Source organism: Peromyscus eremicus, unplaced genomic scaffold, assembly GCF_949786415.1.
Source record: "Peromyscus eremicus unplaced genomic scaffold, PerEre_H2_v1 PerEre#2#unplaced_62, whole genome shotgun sequence".
Lineage (NCBI taxonomy): Eukaryota > Metazoa > Chordata > Mammalia > Rodentia > Cricetidae > Peromyscus > Peromyscus eremicus.
Window position 1 is genome coordinate 244,262 of NW_026734305.1, and position 27,333 is coordinate 271,594.

The window sequence follows — 27,333 nt, forward strand, 5'->3', positions numbered from 1 at the left end:
GACTACAGCAATGAAGTAAACACACACACTTCAACCTTCAGAGGCTCCTTCGGCAGTACAAATATGCCACTTCGGATCTGGCTAACGACCTATCCTGGCTATCTTAAACCTCAGTCAACAAAATTACAGATGCCCTAGCCAGCCAAGCCCATTTCATAGGTCAAGCTCTTTGACGCTTTTCAAAGACGCTTAAGCCCTCACCTCTTCGGATCGGTTCACAAGCCCCCACTGAGGCGAAGGTTTTCTCATCTTACCCTTCGCCTCTGCTCACAATTTAGGCACTCGGACCTTGAACGACTACACACAGCTCTTCTTAAAACACCGCCACTGGCATTTTGGCATTCGCGGCTCAAGCTACGATTACCCCAACTTGGGCGAGTCTACCCCAATGAGTGAAAGGCCGGTCTAGCGAGAAGGAGCAGACGGGCTGCTTGCGGCGAGGAGGCGGCGGAAGCGCCGCTGGCGGCCCTCCCAAGGCGCTCCGCACTGGAAGGACCGGCCGAGCCAACCCAGACTCAGCGGTTCCGCCGGCCGAGCCGGCCTCCGCGTTCCCGGCAGGCTCCGGTGCAGGGAGGGTGGGGAGAGCGGGTCACCGCGCCTGCGCGCTGGGAGGTGTGACCCGGGTGGGAAAGCCCTCGGCGTCCGCCATTTTGGCTGCCTCTGTCGGTCTTTTCAGTTACCACGTGAACCGCCGACGGAGACCCGTGAGGGGGGAGGTGGCGGCAGCGTTAAGTGAGAGAGGGGGGAAAAAGGAAAAAGAAAAAAAAAAAAAAGGGAGGAGAAAGGGGTGTCAGGACAGGGCGGCGCGGCGACACCCGAGGCCTAGTGGCGGCGGCGGCGGCGGCGCGGAGGCTTCACGGCTGAAGCGAGCTTGGGAAACGGTAGCGGCGGCGGCGGGCGGACAAACGGACTGACCGAGCCGGGCGGTGGCGGGAGCCGCGGGAGGAGCCGGAACCATGCCGGCCGTGAGCCTCCCGCCCAAGGAGAACGCGCTCTTCAAGCGGATCTTGGTGAGTCTGAGGCTGCGGGCGGGCGGGCGGCGGCGGGGAGCGTCTCGCTGGGAGCCGGGCCTGTCACTCCCAAGCCCCGGCGGGCGGGCGGGCGGGCACCGGGCCACCCCGCGGCGACCCCGCCTTGGTCGTGCTGGCCGGCAGAGCGCGTCCCTCCGTCTCGCCCCGGTGGCGCCCAGCGCGGCCCGCGCGCCGCCGACCGCCGCGGGCTTCGGAGGCCTGGGGTTCCGGACTAGGCCCCGACGCCCCGGCTTCCACACGGCTGCCTTTTACCCTCCTGGAGCGAAGGGAGGAGCAGCCTGGCCTTGAGCGGGACAGCGGCCCGCTCGGGTCGGGGATCCCGCTGGCTGGTCCGGGGTGGCACCCTCGGAAGGAACAGGTGGTGTGGCTGAGGCACGACTCATTCATTGCTTGAAGGCGCTTCTCCCTCCGCGGCGCGTCCCTCCCTCTCCCTCCCCACCTGAGATTCACCTGTCCCCGCCCGGCCGGGGTCACTGTAGGACTCGAGACCGGGGAAGGATGGAATAGGGAAGGGAGGCTTTGCAGTCTGCCACCTCCATGGAGTCACTTGCAATACTTGACTCTGCAGCCCCTGGGCCTCTTTTTGGGAGTGTGTGTGTGTGTGGGGGGGGGGGGGGACCCTTTTCTTAGTTTGAGAGCAAAACAGCCCCACCCCGCCACCCTTCTCCGGAGGTGGGACTCATTTCTAGGGGGCGGTCCGGTAGGAAGTTCTAGTACAGACTTTTCTTATACTGTGAAGTTTTAAAAACACCGATGCAAAAACTTAGAAGATAATTAAGAAATTTCTGAGATGGGTCTTGTTGACGCCAGCGCTGTTTCAGATGTTTGCAGTTTGCATAAAACCGGCATGCATTGATACTTGTGGGGGTACTGGATTGAACCTGTTTACATTGTAAACTATGCCTGTAGTCTTGAAGCTGTCATTAATACATTGTAGCACTTTTTCTGTGGTTGTTTGGTATTTAGTGTATGGGTCGCTTCTTTTACACAAACATTTCTTTGTGAAAGAATTAACTAACTATATTTGCCAAATTTAAGACTTGAATTGCGGCGGTGGTGCATGCCTTTAATCCCAGCACTCGAAGGCCAGAGGCTGGCGGATCTCTGTTCGAGGACAGCCAGGGCTGCGCAGAGAAACCCTGTCTCGAAACACAGGGGAAGAGAGGCGAGAGGGAGAGACTGACTTGAACTTGAGTTTTGGAGCGTGCATGCTGGTGTTAGCCTTACAGCTTGCAGTTATAATTCACTTGCTTGACAAAGAAATTGGGAGATCTAGGTTTTTGTTTTGTTTTGTTTGTCTCTAAATAACTCAGCGGTTTAGAGCACTTGGGCTGCTCTTCCAGAGGTCTTGAGTTTAATGCCCAGCAACCACATGGTGGCTCACAGCCATTTATAATGGGATCTCATGCCCTCTTCTGGCTTGCAGGCATACATGCAAATAGAGCACATAAAATACATAAATCCTAAATAACTATTTAATTAGTCGAGGTAACTAATTTTACAGAAATACCCATGTTATGTTATAGATTAATCAATTTGTGTTGAAAAACATATTAGATAGTCCCATACTACTTAATGGTATTTTGTTTTCAGACCGTTTGAAGTGGGATTGTAACATAGTTGTTTTTTTTTTTTTTTCTGTGTTGTGAGACCTCTCCCTGTCTGAAAAACAAAAATAAAAACAGATTTGGCAGCATATGTTTTTACTCACTGTGCCATCTCATCAGCTGAAGAGTAGTTGCTGTTATTATTATTTCTGTGTTGGAGATCTATCCCAGGGTTTGTGCATTCAAAGCAGGTGATCTACCACTGAGCTACACTCAATTATTTTAAGACTGATTGATGTGTAGGTAGAACTATAGCACAGTTTTCTTGCAACGTTTACCCACCCACCCCCTTGTCCCTTTATTTTTCCTTCTTATTTTTATAATGCTGGAGGTTGGACCCTGTGCTAAATACAAGTAGAGCCATGCTCCCAACCCCTTCTCCCTGTTTATACTGACTAGGGGGGAAAAAACTGAAAAATCGAGAGTACCAGAAATACACTTAAGTCTTTTACCTATATTTAACATATTGCCAAGATTACTTTCTCTTTCTGTACGTGTTGAAACAAAAGAAAACTGTATACTTACGCTTCATTCCTTAGGAATAAAGACATTACCCTGTATAGTTGTAATACCATTAATAGTTTTTTAAAATACTCAAGTTTCCCAACTGTTAGTGACACATTTTTATTGGTTTGTTTTTCTTTTGAGTCTGAATCTGTAGTTCATATCTTAGTATCCCCCTGCCTCGGCCTTCCAGTACTTGGGTAGCAGGTGCAAGCCACCATGCTGGACAAAATCAATTGTGTGCCTGTGTATATGCACATGTTGGTTGTGACTCCAGGGGGTTGCACATCCTAGGCAAATACTCTTTACCACTGAGGAGTACATATCTCCTCCCCTAAGAATTATTCTTTTTACTTTGAGAGAGCCATAAAGTTACACATAGCTTGAGATTTTTTTTGTATGTTTTACCTACTTTTCCAAATAATTAATCTTATAAATCTTATAGTTGATTGTAACATTGATAATGTCTACCAATTTTATTCATATTTACCAAGTTTTACTTGTAGTAGTGTGTGTGTTTAGTTCTATGCGGTGCTATTATACGTGTAGATATGACAATTCTATGTCAACACAAAGGAGCCATGTGTTGCCCTTTTAGAACCACGTCCACCTATATCCTTCTCATCCTCTCTCTTCTGTCATCCTCCAGCAACCATGACTAGTGTGTCTCCTATTGGAGTAATTTTTAAAGAGTATTTACTAAAGACAATCATAAAGTATATAATTTACAGATTGGCATTTCTTCAGTGCAGGAGAATTTCCTTGTGGTTTATCTAAGTTTTCACTTGTATTAGTAGTCTGTTCTACTTGATTGCAAAGTAATAATCCACAATATAGACTTAGTAGAGTTCATTTAACCATTTATAGAATTGCAGTTCTTGGTTGTGATGGTGGGACAGAAACCTTTAATTTTATTACTAAAGTCACAGTGCAAAAGGATTTATTATTTTAAAACATTTTATTAATTGTGTGTGTGTGTATGTATGAATGTGATTGTGTGCCTCATGCCAACACACACATGTATAGGTCAGAGAACAGTTTTCCGGAATTGGTTCTATTTCCACCATGGGGTCCCAGGGATGAAATTCAGGTCTTTAGGTGGCAAACAGTTTTACTCACTGAGCAAGCCTTTTTGCTAGCCCAGTAAAGGATTTATTGTGATAAGACCATAAACAAGAAAATGTGTAAATCACTAAGTGAAGGAAGAAAAGGAGATACAATGTTTTTATTGTCGACAGGCATTAGGAATGAAGAAAATGTTACCAATCAAAATAATAGTTTTGTTTCAAAATTGCATCTCTTCCAGCTTTTATAGTGTTAGCTCTCGCTTTTTTTTTTTTTTTTTTTTTTTCTTGAGACAGGGTAGGGGTGGGATGGGGTGTCTCACATAGTTGTGACTGTCTTGGAACTCACTGTGTAGCCCAGGCTGACCTCAACCTTACAGAGATCAACCTGCCTCTGCCTCCCAAGTGCTGGGACTAAAGGCGTGCGCCACCATGCTGGGGAATACTCTTGATTTTTAAGCTTTCTCTCCTCTCTGTTTTTCTGTCTGGTAAAGGGAAAGTTGGGCACACTCTAGTGCTAAAATCCGGTGTTGGTAGGTTGGTGACAGCAGCACTGCTTTTGTTTGTGGTGTTCCATACTTAGTAAACTTATACAGGCCAGTTCATATTCCACAGGAACTTTTATCCTTAATTTCAGAGTGATGACATGTTTCTGGCTCACTGTTTTAGTGGAAACTAGTGTAAGTATGACTTTGCACAATTTCATAATTCCTACAGTGGATTTACCTGGCTTAGTTTAGTTTGTTGGATACCTGCAGTAACATTTGTTGTGTATTTGCCCCCTCCCTTTCTCCACATTGCTGTGTTTTCTGACTAGGTATTGTTATCAGTTGATAACAATACCTTGTCTCTAGTTCATCTAGAGAGAAAGAAGGTAAATTTGATGCTACAAATATATGTATATTGTATTATGTGAGATTTTGCTTGATTGCGTACTAGTCCTTTTAAAATTCACATCATTTTAATATTTTAGAAAGTTAAGTCATTAGAAAATTGTGGCCTCTGCGTACCTTTTGTGCTGTTTGCTCATCTAGATCAGTGGTTCTCAATCTTCCTCATGCTTCACTTCTTCATGTTGTGGTGATCCCCAGCTATAAAATTATTTTTGTTGCTACTTCATTACTCTAATTTTGCTGTTGTTATGAATTGTAGTGTAAATATCTGTGTTTTCTGATGGTCTTATGCAACCTCTGTGAAAGGGTCATTCAACCCCCAAAGGGGTTGTGACCCACAGGTTGAGAAACACTGAAAAGTTTTGAGGATTGCCTTAGAGCTTTACGTTACTGTCTTTTTGGTTCGAGACAGGATGTGGTTCGAGACAGGGTTTCTTTGTGTATGTAGCTTGTCCTGGAACTCGCTCTGTAGACCAGGCTGGCCTCAAACCCAGAGATCTGCCTGCCACTGCCTCTTGAATGCTGGGATTAAAGATGTGATCCACCAATGCCCAGCTTTACATCACTTTCTTGGGATTTGGATTTATGGTAGGAAAGATGTGCTTGAAAGGTGTGGCCAAAACTCAACACCTTTCGGATTTTAGCCTACTTGAAAAGTAGAACCTCCTTAATGCCTAAAATCACCAAGCTGGTTGTTGGTACTGCTGCTTCCTTCTCTTTCGCTCTTTGTATGTTAATGTGAGTCATAAGTATATAAAATCCAAGTTGGGAATACTTACCACTGTTAATAAATGTTGTCTTGAGGCTGCATCATAAAAAAATAAAATCCAAGTTGGGAATACTTACTGCTGTTACTACATGTTGTTTTGGGGCTCAGCAGTTAAGAGTACTGACTGCTCTTCCAGAGGTCCCAAGTTCAGTTCCTAGCACCCACACGGCAGCTCACAACTGTCTGTAACTACAGTTCTAGGGGATCCAACTCCCTCACGCAGACGTACATGCAGGCAAAACACCAATGCACATGAAATAAAATAAGTTATAAATGTTGTTTTGAACTTTGGTTTGAGTGATTTAAGTTCCAAGGACAGAATATTTCTTAGAAAAAGGTTAGGAGCTGGCAGAGTAATCCCATCACTTGGGTGGCAGAGGCAGTTGGATCTCTGAGTTCGAGGCCAGCCTGGTCTACAGAATGAGATCCAAGACAGCCAGGGCTACTCAGAGAAACCCTGTCTTAAAAAACAAACAAAACCAAAACAAAAGGTATTGGGGCTAGAGAGATGGCTCAGCTATTGAAGGTTAGACCTACAACCAAAAAGATAAGAAAATTCTTGAGTTGGGAGAATGGTGACAGCTTGGTGATAGTTGGTGAGTTACTGAACACCTTCCGTTTGCCAGGCTCTGCTCTGGACCTTTGAGAGGAGCCTCCAATTTCTGAGTACTCGATTGTGGGTGTGTGCCACCATGGCTTTCTCTGCAGTGCACGTTTGAGAGTTCTTTCTTCATCTCAGAAGCTTGCAGAGCAGACTTTTCATCCACGTATTTATTTATTTATTTTGCGTACGCTTGCACATGCATGCCCACATACACATGCTGCATCGAATGTGGTGATCAGAGGCAATTTGTGGGAGCTGGTTCTCCACTTCCACCGTGTGGGTTCTGGGGATCAGACGCAGGTCATCAGGCTTGGCAGCAAGCAGCTTTACCCGCTGAGCTATTCTGCTGGCCTCAGGCAGATATTTTTATTAAGCAAACAGACTGAAGTTAAATTAGGGTGCCCACCTAGAGCTAGGAGTCAGGAGTCAGTCTTCACTTTTTCAGGGCAATTAAGTTGTACTTATCTAGTGTTTACTATTTTGAAGGAGAGATGGGGGGAGAGGAGAGGAGGGGGGAGGGAAAGAAAAGAGTTCTTATAACTAGTGACAATTAGGTTAGTTTTAGTTGCTGATGAAATTCATATTAGGAATTATTAACAAGTTGATTTCCATAAAAACAGGAAAGGTCATCTGCCTTTTTTATATTACATTTACCCAAGTTGGAGATCAAACCCATGGTACATCCATGCTAGACTCAGCTATTATTTAAGTTTCAGTGTGACATTATTCTAGTTTCAGTGTGACATTTTTCTAGTTTTGCACTTGAGTATAGACAGTGACTTTGAAATTGGTTTCCTTTTGCTTTTTGAAATTTGTTTTAATGTATTTCTGCCTGCACTACATGCATGTAAAGCAGAGCTGCTTAAACCTTTTCTACTTGTGACCTCCTTTTGCCTGAGAAATTTTATATAACCTCTTAATGGAGATACATAAAGTAGATATTCAGATCAGATACTAACTGATCATAAAGACATTTATTAAAAAACTTGATGTCTTTGTTAGCATGTGTTAGTTACACAAGGTAATGGATTCCATTAAAACAATTTAAGAAATATCTAAAAAATTTCTACATTTATTTATTTTGCATGTTTGGGGTGCATAGCACAACACTTATGTGGAGCCAGAGGACAACTTTAGGTGTGTATTCTTTTACTATGTGGGTCCCAAGGTTCCAATTCAGACCTTCTGGCTTGGTGTGGCCCTAAGGTTGTTTTTTTTTTTTTGTTTTTTTTGAGACAAGGTCTCTCTTATGAAGCCTAGAACTTGGTATGCATACCAAGATGACCTTGAATTCACAGGGATCCGCCTGTCTTTGTGCTGGGATTAGAGGCATGTACCACCAATGCCAGTTAAGAAAACTAGGTACACATTAATTTTACCAGTTAGTAAAGAAGAAAGTAGCTTGTAAACTGTGATGGCTGGTTTTAATTGTGAACATGACAATCTAGAATCACCTGGGAAAGGAGTCTCAATGAGAAATTGTCTAGTCCCAGCACTTGGGAGGCTGAGGCAGGTTGATCTCTGAGTTTGAGGCCAGCCTAGTCTACAAGAGTTCTAAGGACAGCCAGAGAGAACTTGTCTTGAAAAACAAACAAACGAGGGGGGCGGGACTGTCTAGATCAAGTTGGCTTGTGGGCAGCTAGTGGGAGATTATGATTATGATAATTGAGATGGGAGTGTCTGCCCAAAATGGGTGGCAGGCATCATTCCCTAGGCAGGGTTAACCCCAGCCCAGTGCAAACATGAAAACTAATTCATTTGCTCTGTTCCTGTTTATGGGTGTAATGTCACCAGTACTCTTGTACTTGCTAGGTCTATGTCAGCTTGACCCAAGCAAGAGTCATTACGGAAGAGAGAATCTCAGTTGAGAAAAATGCCCCTACCAGATTGGCCTGTGGGCAATCCTGTGGTACGTTTTCTTGATTAATGATTGATGTGAGAGACCTGGTTCACTGGGGGCAGTGCTACCCATTAGCAGGTGGTTCTGGGTGATATTAGGAAGCAGGCTAAGCAAGCCAGGCCAGAAGGAACAAGCCAGAAAGCAGCACTCCTCCCTGGACTGTGCATCTGTTCTTGCCTCCAGATTCCTGTCCTAACTTCCCTGTGTCATAAATGGACATTATTCAGGGAAAAAAGATGAAATAAACCCTTTCCTCCCCAAGTTGTTTCTTGTCATGGTGTTTTATCACAGCAGTAGAAACCCTAAGACAGCTCTTGCTATGACTTCCCTGCAGTAATGCACTACAACCTGGAATTGTGACCCAAGGGACCCTTGGGACCCTCTCCTAAGTTGCTTTTGTCATGATATATATTATTACAGCAACAGGAAATGAAATTAAGACATACACTAATGAGATGGATGTGCTTGTTTATTTGTACAAGAGGAATTAAATCTTGACTGATTTCCCCTGCTTCTCCCTTGTTATACAAGGTTGTATAACAGCCTTGGCTGTCCTGGAACTCACTTTGTAGACCAGGCTGGGCTTGAACTCACAGAGATCCACCTGTCTCTGCCTGCTGAGTGCAGGGATAGAGGTGTGTACCACCATGCCCAGCTCAGTTTTCAATACTAATAGACAGTGTTGCATTCTTACAGAAGCAGACAAAAGCTTTATAGGAACTGAACTTACAGTTACATTTCATAGATACTGCAAAGACATACAGTTTAGGGTCATTTGGGGAATAGAACTGCCATCCCAGCTATTGTGAAGCACTGCCTAGAGTTTTCCAGAGGGGAACACTTGGCACCCTGCAGGATTGGAGGTCTGGAGTGCTGCTGACCAAGTGGTCTTAACTTAGAGTGCCATCTTACTTCCTTTACTATTTCTGCTTCTGAGAATGTACATATATAGAGGATTGATTCAAATATATATTTTCTGTTCAAAAAAGTGCGTTTGTACATAAAAGTCCACATTGTATGAGAGCATACACAAAAAACTGGGTGTTGGGAAGTTTCTCTTCCAGGAAACTGCATGGATCTGTTCTCACATTTTTCTTGGGCCTGTGTTTAGGTGTAGTCCTCTAAATGTTGTTCAAGCCTTATTTGATCAAGAGTATTTATTTCTCAACCTATTTCTTTCTTCCTTCATGGTTTTATTTTTCTCTATTATAATTATGACCATTTGATATATACTTAGCTGTATATTTATCACGTATCTTTTGCAATTAATTTATGTCTTTTGCAATTAAAATGTGGGTTTTATGATAGGGACTTTGTTTTGTTAATTACTGTGTTCATATTGGGTAATGTATATAGTACTATAGTATGCTAAATAAATGTGGCATAAGACAGATGTTAAGATAGCATTTACAGATCAAGAGAAAAGGTTCTTTGGATTGTGTTTGCATGAGTATTTTCGGAAAAGATAGTTGTGCTGGTCCTGTGGCATTGTAGACTGTATTATTATACAGGGTAATTGTAGGATATTGGGCAGAGCCTGTGTTATTTGTTTGGTAAGACCTTGGAAATTGCATTTATGAATGCATTTATGAATGAATGAATCATAGTTCATTTGCATGGCCTATTATAAGAGCATAATAAAAGGAAATCTTTGTCATTGTTTCATTTTTGCTTGTTTTAGCAGTAGAGAGAAAAAAAAAACCTTAAAGGAGTTTGTTGTTAGGTGTCTGATGAATTAGTCTGTAAAAGGTAAGACTCGGCCATGGATTTATAAAACTTACAAGTGATTTTTACACAGCTAGAGTGGAGGCCACTACGTGTAATGTTATAACCATGAATATAAATGTTCAAGTAAGTTACTTTTTTTTAAAATATGCTTTATTTACTTTATGTGCACATTTGTCGCAAGGGTGTCGGATTCTCTGGAACTGCAGTTATAGACAGTTGTAAGCTGCCATGTGGGTGCTGGGAATTGAACCTGGGTCCTGTGGAAGAGTAGCCAGTACGCTTAACTACAGAGCCATCTCTCCAGCCCTTTTTTTGGTTTTTCAAGACAGGTGTCTCTCTGTGGCCCTGGCTGGCCTGGAACTCAAAGAGAGCTGCCTGCCTCTGCCTCCCGCGTGCTGGGATTAAAGTTGTACACCACCACCACCTGGCTCAAATATGTTGTTATACTTCTTTTGTGATTGTTTTTCTGAAAATTTAATAGTCAAGTTGAGGTTTTAGGATTGATCAAAGTTGTGAAGTTGGTGTAGGAAAAAGAGTAAGCAGTCGATTTAACTTAGTATTGAGTTGAGACAATCCTCAGCATTCACCTGTAACTACTGCTCTTTGCGGACAATGTCATGTTGATGAGAGAAAACTGATTTTTATGAAAGTTTGTTCTGAAAAGAATGTGTAGTTCTGCTGTTAAAAAGTGCAAGTGAAGAGATTTTGAGATGTTAAAATGTTGATATTAGGGTGTGGAGGGACCTTAATGTTGTGGTTGTAATCTTGACTTTTGGGGATTTCCTTGCAATAGCAAGTGTACACTTAGGTATCTAAACTCTAAGTGTGCTTTGCCTTTCGCATAGATTTGTATTAAATTTGTAACTTAAAAAGACAAAACAGGGCTGGAAAGATGGTTCAGCAGTTAAGAGCACCAGCTGCTTTTGCAGAGATCCTGAGTTCAATTCCCAGCAACTACATGGTGACTCACATTCATCTATAGTGGGATCTGATGCCCTCTTCTGGCATGCAGGCATACATGCAGATAGAACACTCATACATAAAATAAGTAAATCTAAAACAAAAAAAATAAGTTTTAAGCCAATAGTAGTGACACAGTCATGGCATTCTGGGAGTGGAGGAAGGATTGAGAGTTGCAGGCCACCCTAGGGTAGTTCAGAGTCATTCTAACTTACTTAGTGAGAACACAAAGGTTAGGGATGTTACTCAGTGTTAGAGAACTTACCTCACATTTCCAGCGTCGTGGTTTCAGTCTCTAGCACTACCTCCTCATTCTCTGCCAAAAAAGAAACAAACAAAACACCAAACCAGAAGCAAAACCTAGTTTAATTTGTTGTGTATAGTTCTTTCCCTTCTTGTTAAGATATGGATTATAGCTAGTGGTGGTGGTGTATGCCTGTAATCCCAGTCTTGGGAGACAGAGGCAAGTGGATCTGTGTGAGTGAGTTCCAGGATAGGACAGGCTACCCAGAGAAACCCTGTCTTGAACCCCTCCACCAGAGATTTATACCTCTTGCTTCTTTTAAAACAATTTTTTAACTTTTAAAGCTTTTTTTAAATTATTTTTTATTTAGGTAAGGCCTCACTATGTAGTCCTGGCTGGCCTAGAACTCACAATGTAGATCAGGCTGGCCTCAAACTTAAAGAAATCTGTCTGCCTCTGCCTCTTGAGTGCTATGAATAAAGGCATGTGCCACATGCCCAGACCTTTTTTCCTATTTTAAACTAAATCAAAAGTTGTGCAGAAATAAATGATGGACCTGGTGTTTTCTAAATTTTGGTTTTGATTTAAAAAAAAAAGATTTATTTCAAATGTATGCGTGTTTTGTGTACATATATGTATGTGTACCATGTGCATGCCTAGTGCTTATGCAAAGAAGAAGAGTGCATTGAATTCTCTAGAACTGAAGCTGTAGATATTTGTAAGCTACTGTGTAGATGCTGGGAGTTGAAGAACCTTGGTCTTGTGCAATCAAAGCCAGTGTTCTAGCTGCTGAATTTGGTTTTTGAGACTGTCTTCTATAGCTCATGCTGATCTGGAACTCAGCATTTAGCCCAGGCTAGCATCAGATTTGCAGCAACCCTCCAGCTTCATCTTTCTGAGTGCTGGAGTTACAGTTGTTTGCTATTATGCCTGACTAAGGCTACCCCTCCCGTATTCTCTACTGTGATTCTCTTTTGTTAGTATAAAGTCAACAAAACTTGAGTTGAGGTAATTTGGGATATCTGTTAGATTTCCTGAGGGAACTATAAGGGTGTTTGAGTGTTTTGAGGTTTTATCTTTGGATAAAAGGAGAAATGAAAGTTTGCTTTTCTTAAGGGTAGGGGAACATACTCTTAGGATAGAGTTTTTTACTTTCAAACACGTTGTTGTACTAAGTAACTAAATAGCAATCTTTGTTCCCTTCATGATAATAGGGTCTACTTTAAGTGGTACTGTTTGTTTTTGAGAGATTTCTTTGGCTATTACAAGATCTCCTTTGATTGTCAATGTTTGAGGACTGCCTCAAAATGAAGAATGAAGTGAAGTATTTATTGAATATCTCCTTTGAACCAGAATGATAGTTTTTTCTTTTTCTTTTTTTTAAAAAAAATAGTATTTTATTTACATGCATTGGTATTTTGCCTTGGGTGTCATGTATTGGTATTTTGCATTGGGTGTTGGGTCCCCTGAAACTGGAGTTACAGATAGGTGTGAACTGTTATGTGGGTGCTGGGATTTGAACCTGGGTCCTTAACCACTGAACCATCTCTCCATCCCCTTGTTTTTCTTTTTATATGTTAATGGGTCTAAACCTTGTAACATTTCTTTAAAATTTTTAAGATAGGTAGTTCTTGCAATTGCATTGTTAAAAGTATCTTTCTCATTGCTTTGTATGTGCTTTCTATCTATATCAGGGCATGCATATTCCTAAAAGACACTGTATTGTGCAAGTTTGGAATTAAAAACTACAAGGTATGTGGGAAAAATGGGTCTGGCACAGCATCCCAAATATAAGCAAGGCAGTACATGTCTATAATGTTAGCAATCCACTCTGGAAGCCAAGTTCCAGACTAGCCTGGGCTACATAGAAAGACCTTATCTCAAAAATCAAGTCCCCAGTAACAGCAAAATAGGACTTTAATAAAAATGATAAACATGGGGACTGAAGAGGTGCTCAGTGGTTAAGACGCTTATTCTATCATAGGACCTGAATTCACATCCAGGCACCCACTTCAGGTAGCTAACAAATTGCCTCTAACTCCAAGGAACCATACAACAATCATACAAGACCACACACACGTGAAAATAAGTCTTTTAAAAAGGTAGTACCGATTTACATATGTAAAATAATTAACAGATACATAAATACTGTAATGTAAATGGTGCATCCGAAGGATTATAGTTTGCCTATTACTCTGCAGTGGTAGGTTTTTTGAAATCTGATACAAGGTAGCATCAGATGTGGGTAGATGTGGCATAGTTTGGCTCAGATCACACAGGGTGAACTGAGGTAGCTGGTAGATGTTTGATGTTTTTTTGCAGCAGTGTGCTGTGTGTGCCCACAGGCTGGCTGTTTTCTGTGTTCACTTAGTTTTCTGGCACTTGAAATCCCACTAAAGCAAACACAAAATTTGAAGATATTAAAACAACCCCTAATATATTAATTCTAGTGTAGCAAATGTGTATATTCAAAACAGACATTACTATAGCATTTGCTGTTCCCTGCCTAACAGCATTGTAGAGACCATGGCTTTTGTGTGGGCTTTTCTGTCTAAGCTCGGCCTTTGCCTTCTTATAAGTAGCACATGAGGCACCTTCATGGTCTTTGTTATTTTAGTTGCCACTGCCAATATATGATAAGGCAATACTCCCTCTCTTCCTTTGAGTTTTAGGAAGGAGTTTTTCATTTCTTTTTTTCTTTTTCAACACAGGGTTTTTTCTGTGTAGCTCTGGCTGTCCTGGAACTCACTCTGTAGACCAGGCTCTGGCCTCGAACTCAGAGATCTGCCTGCTGCCACTTGAGTGCTCAGATCAAAGGCATGTGCCACCACTGCCTGACTTGGAAGGAGTTTTCTTATAGATGAAAGCTTAAGTGAAAGGCTGGCAAGAGGTGCTCTTATAGAGCAGGAAGGTCCAAAGTGGGTTGCCACTGAGGGTCAATTCCCACTTTCTTCTTTACATGTGACTTTAGAAAATTGTATGTGTCTCTTTGTTTGCTTGCTTGCTTGCTCATTTATTTATATATTTTTGAGACAGGGTCTCACTATGTAGTCCTGGCTGTCCTAGAACTTGCTCTGTAGCACCAGGCTAGCCTTGAACTCAAAGATCTACATGCCTCTGCCTCCACCTCTTGAGTGCAGTTGTGGTGGCCCACCCCCTCAAGCCTTCCTTTTCTCTCTGAAGCTGTATGTGTTGCTAAAAAGCTGTAACCTTTATTTTAGCAGATGTTCAAAGTCCTTTGTGACTCCCCAGTAGCCAAAGCTGACACTATTGTGTGTCAGATCTGCTGTCCATTCTTCCTCTCTGATAGGGGACCTCTCTTTCTGAGGGCAAATTTCAGGTGCTATTATTATAGGCGCAGTATGTGTAGGACCCTGCTGTATTGTTCTTTGGACAGTTGCCATTGAAGCTCTTTGTCTTAGGTATATATACACTTACCTGAAAATTGAGGTTTTTAGTTGTTTTATTTATGTTGTGTGGTCAGCTGTGGTTGTACTGAGTCTTTCTTCTGTCCTGCCTTCAGTTCCCAAATAACCACAGGGAGACTTACTAATTATGAAATCTTGGCCGACAGCTTAGGCATGTTTCTAACTAGCTCTTATAACTTAAAATAACCCATTTCTTTTAATCTGCATTCTTTTATGTGGCTCGGTAACCTTTACTTTGTAATGCCCATGCTGCTTGCTCTGCGTCTTGGCATCTCCCCCTTTCTTCTTCCCAGCATCCTCTCTGCCCTGAAAAATCCTGCCTAGCTATTGGCTATTCAGCTTTTTATTAAACCAGTTCAAGTGACGACACATCTTCACAGTGTAAAAAAAGATTATTCCACAACATGTGGTTGATTGTATTTGTTCTTTCTTGGCCTGTATAGTTTTAAAAAAGATTTATTTTAATTTCTATTTATGTATATGCAAGGATATATGTATACCTGAATGAATTTATATGTGTCGCGTGTGTACAGGTGAAGTTACAGTCAGTTGTGAGCTGTCTGTAGGTTCTGGGACTTGGAGCTGTATTCTGACAAGAACAGTAAGCTCTTTTTAACCTTGAGCTTTTGTCCAGCCTCCACCTTGACAGTTCTTTTTGAAGATTTATGGAGTGTTTATTAGGAGGTAAAAATTTTCTTAGACTTCGTCTTTATTGTATGTTTTGCCTGAAAACAGTGCTGTTGGCTTTAAAATAATCTTTAATTCAGGTTCTCTATAACTGAATTGTTGGTTATACTTATGATTTTATGTCCTCTGTTCTTCAAACCTTTTTTGCAAAAATTTCATGTAATTATGAAGTTTTGTTATAAGGTTGACTTTCAGTCATACTCTGAGTTTTGTAGGTAATACTAATATTATGCAGAAATCATAAGTCCCACTTCAGTTAGCTAGCCCTCCTGCCCTTCTCAGTTTCTTTTCTAGGTTGACCTTGAACTCATTTTGAAGCCAAAGCAGGCCTTAAATTCACTTTTATTACTCCTTAGCCTTTTGGCTCGCCTTTCCCTTTCCCTTTTCTCTTTCGCTCCCTCTCTACCTCCCTCCCTTCCTTTTTTTTTTTTTTTTTTTTTTTGTTTGTTTGTTTGTTTGTTTGAGACAGAGTTTCTCTGAGTAGCCCTGGCTGTCCTAGAACTCACTCTGTAAGTAGACCAGGCTGGTCTGGGACTCAAGAGATCAGCCTGCCTCAGGCTGGCTTGCTTGCGCTCTTCCCCCCCTCCCCCTCTATTCTATGCTGTAGGATGGTCTGTATGTCAAATGTGTTGCTGATTGGTCAATAAATAAATCACTGATTGGCCAGTGGCCAGGCAGGAAGTATAGGCGGGACTAACAGAGGAGAATTGAGAGAACAGGAAGCTGGGTGAGAGAGACACTGCCAGCCGCCACCATGACAAGCCGCATGTGAAGATCCCAGTAAGCCACGAGCCATGTGGCAAGGTATAGATTAATAGAAATGGATTAATTTAAGCTGTAAGAACAGTTAGCAAGAAGCCTGCCATGGCCATACAGTTTGTAACCAATATAAGTCTCTGTGTTTACTTGGTTGGGTCTGAGTGGCTGTGGGACTGGCGGGTGTCAGAGATTTGTCCTGACTGTGGGCCAGTCAGGAAAACTCTAGCTACAAATGGCGTCCAACGTGGTGGCAAGAGTTTCCACCTAAAAACCTGAGAAAAGATTCTAAAACGGAGCTAAAAACAGCTTCCTAATTGTCTCTCTCAAATGAGCGGCAGCTGCCGGTTTGAGTTACTTGTGGGTTCCTAGCGTGCTGCTCGACCTGCAGTATGGCGGGAATGAGTCCTCTGCAAGTGACACATTAAGCTGTATGGTGGATTTAGCCTTTGCTAGTACAAAACAAAAAAAAAAAAGAGGTTTCTGGGCTACATGCTGCTTGGATAAAAGCATAGACCCACGATAGCTCCCAGAGCTGGCAGAAAACGTACGACCGCCATGTTGGGAAACTGAGGTGGGCGGAGCCAGCAGCCACAGCTGCTGCAGTTTAAAGCAATAGATTCATGGCCGGGCGGTGGTGGCGCACGCCTTAAATCCCAGCACTCAGGAGGCAGAGCCACGTGGATCTCTGTGAGTTCGAGGCCAGCCTGGACTACCAAGTGAATTCCAGGAAAGGCGCAAAGCTACACAGAGAAACCCTGTCTCAAAAAACCAAAAAAAACAAACAAACAAACAAACAAAAACCAAACAATAGATTCACAATAAGACAGATTCAGATGTAATAGTTTACAATGTGTGTAAAATATACGTAGGCTTGAAAGAGACAAAAAAGGTGATATATACAGTTATAGAAACAAATACATAGTTTTAAAAAATAAAGTCTTTAAAGAGATAGTAAAATTAATATAAAAAATAAGCCACATAAAGATGAATATTACACAGAGAATCTGGATTGTGTTGTCTTTGGGATTTTTAACTGCAGAAAAACATTTGATTGTAAAAGCTGTTGAGTTATGCCAAAATGTATATTTTAAAGGTACCTTGACTTCAAAATTTGGATATAAGGATATGTTGCTTTGGAAAGGAGACTCTGCTTTTGTTTCCACAGAAAGCCAGAGGCTATGGATTTGTTCTAGATTAAGATACATCAGGTTTGACCAGCCAAGACCACCTGAAAGGTCTCCAATGACACCATGGCCCAGATGATCCAACATCCAGAACCATTTCAAGGCAACTGGCTCAGACGATACACCCTCATGGACTACTCCATAATCCTAAAATATTCTTTGTGTCCCCATAAGATACAGCGCCCCCCTCCAGCAGGAAGTAGTAAGAGAAGCTACGCCCAAATTCCCAAATATACCAAGCTGACTTTGGAGATGTGTAAAGGTTAAAACCTTCCTTTTTAAGAAAAGAAAAGGGGGAGGGCTGGAGAGATGGCTCAGAGGTTAAGAGCACTGACTGCTCTTCCCGAGGTCCTGAGTTCAATTCCCAGCAACCACATGGTGGCTCACAACCATTTGTAATGAGATCTGGTGCCCTTTTCTGACCTGCAGGCATATATGTAGGCAGAACACTGTATACATAGTAAATAAATAAATCTTAAAAAAAGAAAGAAAAAGAATAAGCCTCTGTGTGTGATTTATTTGGGAGATGGGTGATGGGCCCGTCAAAAGAGCAGAAACAACAACAGAGAAGGAATTAAAAATCTCTTCATAGAAGCTGCAGTGCAACCCAACAATCATTCTGTATATTCCTTTGTCCATACATCTCTACTTGCAAGTGTTCATTATAAAGAATCATTGGTCTGGTTTGAGGCCCCTGGTCTCCACTACACATTCGATACTGGGCCCCCACTAGGACTTTTCCTGGACATCCCGCTGGCATCCTGTGTTGTGGAGATCCTGCAGCTTTGGGTCTGTAGGTCAGGTCCCTTCAGCAGATCATAGATGGGGTGGATGCTGTGACAGGCCAAGTCATGACCCTGGGTCTGGGCTTGGGCAGCTGAAGGGTTGGTCCGCCAGATGGGAAATGGGGACAGCTCTCCCATGGTCAAAATTTTGGGGCTGATTTACCTACACCTGTGCTAACCATGTTGGCCCTATGTTGCTACCCTGGCAAGGTGCAGGTGTTGCAGCTGGTGAGGTCAGGCATGGTTCTCCTATACTTATGACTAAAGGACACCTGGCATTTTTTTTAAACTTTTTCTTTTCTTTCTTTTTTTAAAAAATAATTTATTTTTATTTTATGTGCATTGGTGTTCTGCTTGCATATGTTTGTTATGAAGGTGTCAGATCCCCTGGAACTGGAGTTTCAGACAGTTGTAAGCTGCCATTTGGGTGCTGGGAATTGAACCCGGGTCCTCTGGAAGAACAGCCAGTGCTCTTAACCGCTGAGCTATCTCTCCAGCCCCTACTTTTTCTTTTTTTAGATTTATTTATTTATGTACTGTATGCATATGGGTGTTTTGTCTGCATGTACATCTGCACACCAGAAGAGGCCATCTTTTCCTGTGGGACTAAAGTTATAGACAGTTGTGAGCCACCATATGAGTTGAGTGCTGAGAACTGAACTCAGGACCTTTGGAAGAGTAGCCAGTGCTGTTAACTGCTGAGCCTCCAACCTCTTCCTCCACACCACTACTACCACCTCCTCTTCCTCCTTCTTTTTTGTATTATTTTGACTCTTCTTCCAAATAACATAATTTAATGCCCCCCCCCCCCCAAAAAAAAGGCCTGGTGAAATCTGGCATGTTTTATGATACATGAGTAGGAATGTAGTGCCAGAAAGCCCGTGACAGCTGTAGCCTTCAGTTCTGCTGCTAGTAAGAATGAATCTGTAGTTTTTCACTTTTGAGCTCCAAACCTACAGAGACAAAAAAATGACTCCCTAATGCCATCATTCTACAAAAGTATTGATGTAAAATTCCCACAGATCCTTCTATATTATTCTGGGACTATATACTTGTTGCTTTAGAAATATCAAGACAGTGGTGCACACCTAATCCCAGGGCTAGAGAGGCAGAGGCAGGTGGTTCCAAATATTGAGTTCTAGGCCAGCTCCATAGTGAGACTGTCTCCAAAAATATGATATTTTGGGGGCTGGAGAGATGGCTCAGTGGTTACAGCACCGGCTGTGATTCCGGAGGTCCCGAGTTCAGTTCCCAGCAACCACATGGTGGCTCACAACCATCTGTCATGAGATATGGGCCCTCTTCTGGCCTGCAGGATACTGAATACATAATACATAAATCTTTAAAAAGATGATATTTTAATATGCATTTTATTTTATGAAATACTAATGACATTTTTATAAACTATACTTAGAAAAATTAGAAGATGTTATTTTCAGTTCTTCATTTTTCTTTTGAAATTTGATAAGGCTTTTTAAAATATGGGAACTTTGTGTCAGCCTCAGTTAATGGTCCGGAGAATTAAGGAGATGCTTTCATATAAGGAACAGCTGAAAGAACAAAGATGTTTTGGTTGGAATAAGCAGGGTGGGAGAGGAGAAACTCAAATCTTACAGAGCTAGACTCAATTGTGAGGTTAAAAGGTATAGTTTAGATCAGTTCCTAAAATTATTTTACTAAATGCTGGCATCAGGCAGGAGCTGTGGTTACTTCCAACAGCTGGGATTTAAGGTCTCTTCAGATTAAAGGGATACTGTAAAATAGTCTTGACTTCTTAAATATTACTTTAGTGGGTCTTTTCTTTTTGGGGGCAAGGTCTCAGTATGTGGCTGTGGGTGGCCTGGAACTCAGGGACATCTGCCTTCCTCTGTCTCTTGAGTGCTGAGATTAAAGGCATGCACCAACATACCTAGCCTAAGTTCCCCCATCCTCACCCCTGAGTTAGGGTTTCTCTGTGTAACAGCTCTGGCTGTCTTGGAACTTTGAGACCAGACTGGCTTCGTATTTACAGAGATCTGCTTGCCTCTGCCTCCCAAGTGCTAGTATCAAAGAGGTGAGCTTCCATGCCTGGCTTTAAGACTTATTTTGATTGTATATGTAGGAGTGCTTTGCCTGAATGTATGTAAGTGTGTGCAGTGACCATAGAGGCCAGAAGAGGAACTTCAGATCCTCTGAAACTGGGGTTACATATGGGTTGTGCTGGGAACTGAACTGAAATCTTCTGTGAGAGCAGGAAGTATCTTAACCACTGAGCCATTTTTCCAGCCCACATTGTGGGTTTTGATGCCCTGTTTTCAAGGCACCATACTGCTGTTTTGTTCAGTCGTGGCATAAAAGATTGTGGGCACCCTTTGTGAGTAAGTCTTAATTTGATATCTCACTTCTACATGGTTTCTTTTTACTACTTTTTTATAACCAAGTTGAAATTTTCCTGTTTGAATGTTACTTTTCCCACTGAGTCTTGTTGGAGTTTGGTGGAGAATGTTGATGATTTTGTTAGCAGATCAGTTAGGTTCATACTGCAAGGCCTAACTCTTAATGGGATGTGATTCTAATGTCATCTCATTTTTGAAAACCCTCATGTTTCTGCTTGGATCTATCCCTCATATGCCCCTCCTTGCCTCATGGTCTACTGTTCTTCCAGCTCAAATTCTTCAACGTGAATAGGATCAGATCCAGGCATGGGTCTGAGTTTAGAAGTAAGCCTACAAGTTCATAAACAACTTTGTATGGTTGCTTTTCCCAGTTCTTTTGTATGTTCTTTCTGAGTTATTGATGCTTCTTTTCACCCTCTGGCTAGAGAACTTGGACTTTAATTAGTCTACCGTATGGTGTACTTTTTGAGACTGCTTCTGGCCAGAGGTTAATTCATTTTTTTGTTTTTTTTGTTATTGAAGTAGCTTTTGGTTTCTGATATTTCCCTTTTCATTTTACTGACTGCATTGCCTTTATTATTTTCTTTGGCTTGCTTGCTTCTTGCCTTCCTTTTTTTCTTTTTCCTTTTTCTCAAGACAGGGTCTCATTATGTAGCCCTGGCTGGTCTAGAATTTACTATGTAGACAAGACTGGCCTGGAACTCACAGAGATCCACCCATCTCTGCCTCCTGAGTGCTGGGACTAAAGGTGTGCAGCCACTACACTAAGCTTTCTGTGTTTAATTTGCTTTTATTCTTCTAATTTATTAAGGTATAAGCTGAGATAATTAAAACTTTTGGTAATAGACTTTTTCCCTCCCTAGTTGCTTTTACAATGTTTTTTGAGACAGAATTTCTCTGTATAGCTCTGGCTGTCCTGGAACTCACTCTGTAGACCTTTATTATTTTCTTCAGCTTGCTTGCTTCCTGCCTTCCTTTTTTTCTTTTTCTCAAGACAAGGTCTCATTATGTAGCTCTGGCTAGTCTACAATTTACTCTGTAGACCAGGCTGGCCTCGAACTCAGAGATCTGTATTAAAGGTATGTGCTCCCATAGCCAGTGCTTTTGCAACTTTTTTGTCTTTCCTTTCTTGCAGTTGGATTGTGATAGAACTTTAGTGTAGCTAGAGTTTTCCTGCCTGGCCCACAGTCAGGACAAATCTGTCTCACCTGCCAGTCCCACAGCCACTCAGACCCAACCAAGTAAACACAGAGACTTATATTGGTTACAAACTGTATGGCCATGGCAGGCTTCTTGCTAACTGTTCTTACAGCTTAAATTAATCCATTTCTATTAATCTATACCTTGCCACGTGGCTTGTGACTTACTGGCATCTTCACATGCTGTTTGTCATCGTGGCGGCTGGCAGTGTCTCTGACTCAGCCTTCCACTTCCCAGCTTTATTCTCCTCCTTGTCCTGCCTATACTTCCTGCCTGGCCACTGGCCAATCAGTGATTTATTTATTGACCAATCAGCAACACATTTGCCATACACAGCACTTCCCCTTTTCTTTTTCTTCTTCTTTTTTTTTTTTTTCCCAAAAGGAAGATTTTAACCTTAACAAAGTAAAATTACATATAATTTGGGAATTTGGGCGTAGCTTCTCTTACTACTTCCTGCTGGAGGGGGGTGCTGTATCTTATGGGGACACAAAGAAAATTTTAGAATTATGGAATAGTCCATGAGGCTGTATTGTCTGAGCCAGTTGCCTTCAAACCATTCTGGATGTTGGATCATCTGGGCCATGGTGTCATTGGAGACCTTTCAGGGGGTCTTGGCTGGTCAAACCTGATGTATCTTAATCTGGAACAAATCCATAGCCTCTGGCTTTCTGTGGAAACAAAAGTAGAGACTCTTTTCCAAAGCAACATATCCTTATATCCAAATTTTGAAGTCAAGGTACCTTTAAAATTTACATTTTGGCATAACTCAACAGCTTTTACAATCAAATGTTTTTCTTCAGTTATGAATATCAAAGACAACATAATCCAGATTCTCTGTGTGATAGCCATTTTTACGTGGCTTATTACCTTTAATGTTTCTTTAAAGACTTTATTTTTAAAAACTATCTATTTGTTTATATAACTGTATATGTTCCTTTTTTTTTTCTTTTAAGCCTAGGTACATTTTACACACATTGTAAAGTATTCCATCTGAATCAGTCTTATTGTGAACCTACTGCTTTAAACTGCAGCATTCTAAGACTGAAACAGCACTGTGGCTGTTGGCTCCGCCCACTTCAGTTTCCCAACATGGTGGTGGTCCGTTTTCCGCCAGCTCTGGGAGTCGTAACTCTCAGAAATAGTGGGTCTATGCTTTTATCAAAGTAGCGTGTAGCCCAGAAACCTCTTTATATATATATATATATATATATATATATATATATATATATATATAGTAGTAGTAAAGACTACATCTACCATACAGCGTAATGTGCTGGTGGCAGACGCCTTATTTCTGTCATACTGCCGGTCAAACACGCAGGCCAGGAACCCACCAGTAGTTCAAACCCGCGGCATCTAGTTGCCTGTATGAGACATGAAGCAGGAACCTGGTTTTGGTTCTGTTTAGAATTGGTTATTAAATATTCTCAGGTTTAAGGTGGAAACTCAAGCCGTTGGGCGCCATTTGTAGATGTAACCAACCTTCTTATTAAATAAGAAACACAGAACCAATGCAAAGAAGAAAGCCAAGAGGTCAGAGCTAAGAGCTAAAACCTTACCCTTCCTCCTGCAGTGGTCCTACCTCTCTGAACCAGAGCTACCCCTGTGTTAAAGTCTTTATATAGAGTTCCTATTCTGCCTTCTCATTGGTTGTAAACCCAACCTCATGACCGCCTCGTCATGGCCTGTCTGTATAGACTTCCAGGTCTTCTATGGTTGGTATTGAGATTAAAGGCGTGTGTCTCCAATGCTGGCTGTATCCCTGAACACACAGAGACTTACCCAGCTCTGCCTACCAAGTGCTGGGATTACAAGTGTATGCCACCACTGCCCTGCTTTCCTATGGCTTGCTAATAGCTCTGACCCCCGGGCAACTTTATTTATCAACATACAAATAACATTTTAATACAAATAAAATATCACCATACTTTAGTTTGCATTTTTTTTCCTGAAAATTGTTAAGATTCTTAGTCCTGTGCACTTGGCTTTAATATTAAGTTATTTAATATTTGAAGGGTTGTTGTTTTTTTTTTTTTGGAGACAAGGTCTCCTGTAGCCTACACTGGCCTCATACTCTGTAAGCTAGGATTATAAATATGCCACCATGCCCAGTTTCGGTGTTTTTTCATTCATTTTGGTCTTTATTTTCTCTGCACATGAGTTATGCTTGATATTGTTCCCACAGGTTGTTGGAATGCTATTTTTCATTTACTTTGAACTATTGAAAGCTTCCATTTAGATAGTTTCTGTTGCTGTGGCTTCAAGTTCTCTGTGCTGTTTTTATAATTACAATGGCGTCAACATCACTGTGATGTCTGTAATACTTTTAGTTTCTGTAAGTAACTTTTTTGTAGTTTTCATTCTAGGATTTCCATTTTTCTATTGAAGTTTTTTTATTTTCTGAAATGTTCAGGCTTTCTTTAATTCTTAGGTATTATATAATAGAAACTTCTTTGAAAGTCTTTGCTGCCTTCATCATTATTTCTGAGTGTGATACCATTAATTTGTTACTCTTGCAGGCTCTGGGTCACTTTCCTATGTACTTCTGTTTCTAGTAGTACTGCCTTCCCTTCATAACTTTAGGTATGATGGAGAGTCAGTTGACTGTGTGGATCCTGTTGGCCTTTATTAATAGGATTTTGTTTTGGCAGGCAGGTTTTTGGGGGGCGGGGAGGGTGTGCATTAGCTTATTCTTTTCATGATTGTCTTTTTTATTTTTATTTATTCATTTTGGGAGCTGAGATGGAACCCAGGTAGAGCTAGGCAAGCGCTCTACCACTGAGCTAAATCCCCAACCCCCTATTTATATTTATTTTTATTTTTATTTTTATTTTTTTTTGAGGCAGGGTTTCTTGGTAGACTGATAGGTTTTGTAGGCTTGTACTGCTTTGGAGTTGTCCTTTCCATGGCTTAAGTGTGGTGTGGACTTGCAAATATTCCTAAGGACATTTCTAAAGCTTGTATCTGTTGACTTCTGTGTGCTGCCCTTCCTGAGAGAGTCTAGCTGTTAAGCAGTTTCTCACTCGGTAGCTGCTCAGATTGTGACACTGCCGAATGCTTTTCCACCCTAAACTGCAGTCAGGAAAATAAAATGCTCTTAGGCAGAAAAGGGGATTTACCTCGCTTCCAAGACCGCAGTCCGTGCTGGTTTTTGTCCAACAGCTGCTAACAGATATTTCTCATGTAGTGACTTAGAGCCAGAAGTCCCTCACTGCATGTCTGAGAAGGCAGAGCAGGTGTTATGGACGGACACCTTAAGACCTGGTCTATAAAATACCTTTGGGCAAAGAAAGGAGAATATCTTTTGAGAACTGTACAGTGGCCCAAGAAGTAGAAACCTGGTCTGAGCTATAGACCTGGGTGGACCACAGAGATTGTTCCACCATTTGTACCCTGTTTACCAAGACAGGCATAGTGTCTGTTCCCTGCCTAAGTGGGGAACTGGAAAGAGATAGGATTGACTTGGCTCCCTGTTGACTGCACGAAATAGGATCGACTCATGCTGCTCCGTGACAAGGGACTGCAGAGGCACACTTTTACCCCCCCCCCCCCCCCCACCTCCTAGCCCAGAGGCAGGACTGGCTATGCTGTGTGGAAGATGACCTAACCACCAGGCTCAGGCAAAGACCACGTAGATTGTTGTACAGCTACCTCATTCTCTTTTCCTTCTTTAAAAAAGTTATTCCTTCTTTGCTAATTTTATATGTTAATACAATGATCTAATATATTTAGATCATACATATTCCCTCAGCAACTCCTTCCATTTGTCCTGTATCCCCCTCCATCCCCATTTTTCCTGTGGTTATTATAGTCTCAGTCTCAGTCTCTCTCTCTCTCTCCCCCTCCCTCCCCCTTCCCCCTCTCTCTCCCTCTTCTCCTCTCTCTCCCTCCTCCTCTTCTCCCCCCCTTCTCTTCTCTCTCATAACCGACTGAGCCCACTTAGAGCTGCTCCTGTGCACTGGAGCATAGTTAGTCTATCATGGGCCCCCCTAGTGGTGTTTAGTTGCTGCTCTTCAGCTAGATGTGGGGCTTGGTAAATCCCTTTCCTCTCCATGCTGGAGTGCTGACTGGCTTAATCTTGTACATCTTGTGCCAGACAGCTTTATTTAATATCTAGCTTCAGTTTAATGAACTGGCTTTGTCCTGCCCCAAACACAGATTATTCTGGAACTGGGAATGGGTCTCTCTCCTGAGTGCTGAGATCATTTAAGGTTGTTTGGTTATACTTCCTTTATCTCCCCTCCCTTCCACTCTCTCTGACTTGTTTTTAAGATTTTTATTTTGTTTTATTTTTTTGAGACAAGGTCTCACCCATGTAACCCTTGGCTCAAATGGAGCTCACGAGATATAAATCATGCTGGTTCAAACTCAAAGATATCTGCCCGCCTCTGACTCCCAAGTGCTGGGATTAAAGTATACCTCCACACCTGGCTTTTTGTTTGTTTGTTTGTTTGTTTGTTTGTTTTCAAGACAAGGTTTCTCTGTGAAATAGCCCTGGCTGGCCTTGAACTCACAGAGATCTACTTGCCTCTGCCTCTCTAGTGCTGGGATTAAAGATGCCACCACTGCCCAGCTCACACCTGGCTTCTTTAAAATATTTATTTATTTATTTTTGGTTTTTGGTTTTTGGTTTTTCAGACAGGGTTTCTCCATGTAGTTTTGGCGTTGCCTGTCCAGGATCTACTCTGTAGACCAGACTGGCCTTGAACTCGCAGAGATCCACCTGCATCTGGCTCCTGAGTGCTGGGATTAAAGGTGTGTGCCACCACCGCCTGGCACACCTGACTTTTTATATTTGTTTTTTATTAATATTTTTTTGGGGAGGGTTGGAGAGGGAGAGGTGAGTGCAGGTGCCTGTGGAAGCCAGACATTGGATACCTCTGGAGCTGGGTTTACAGGTGCTTATGGGCCACCCAGTGGAGATGCTGGGAACCTAACTCAGGTTCTCTGCAAGTTTAATATGAGCCCCGAACCATTGAACCATCTCTCCAGCCTTTCTCTTTTTATTCTTTCTTTAGCTGGATCTACCTTATTTCCTCCCTTTCTCTTTATTATTCTTCGCATTTTTTTTCTTAAAAGTTTCTTTTAGATTTAAAAAATATTTTTTTAAAGATTTATTTATGTATTATGTATACAGTGTTCTGTTTGCATGTATCCTTACAGGCCAGAAGAGGGAGCCAGATCTCATTATAGATGGTTGTGAACCACCATATGGGTGCTGGGAATTGAATTCAGGACCTCTGGAAGAACAGCCAGTGTTCTTAACATCTGAGCCATCTCTCCAGCCCTTAAAAAATATTTTATGTGTATATTTTGCCTGTACATATATGTGTGCACCACATGGGTTCTGGTGCCTGCGGGGGTCAGAAGAAGGTGTTGGTTCCTGGGAACAGGAATTAGAGATGGTTGGTAACTGTTGTGTGGGTTCTGGGAGTCAAACCTGGATCCTCTGTAAGAACAAGTGCTCTTAACCACTGAGACATCTTTCTTTTTTTAAAAAAAAAATGATTTATTTATTTTTATTTTATGTGCATTGGTGTTTTGCCTGCATATATGTCCATTATGAGGGTGTCAGATCCCCTGGAACTGGAGCTTCACACAGTTGTGA

At 42.0% G+C, this 27,333-nt stretch overlaps 1 protein-coding gene across 1 annotated transcript in view; it reads left to right on the forward strand.

The window, feature by feature from the left end:
- The first annotated feature begins 609 nt into the window (after positions 1-609).
- Naa15 (N-alpha-acetyltransferase 15, NatA auxiliary subunit) overlaps positions 610-27,333 on the forward strand; it is a 74,791-nt gene continuing 48,067 nt past the window's right edge. Inside the window, exon 1 of the mRNA XM_059252477.1 lies at positions 610-1,010. Within this exon, the coding sequence (XP_059108460.1) occupies positions 957-1,010 (54 nt within the window). The 5' untranslated portion in view covers positions 610-956. The remainder of the gene's footprint in view (positions 1,011-27,333) is intronic.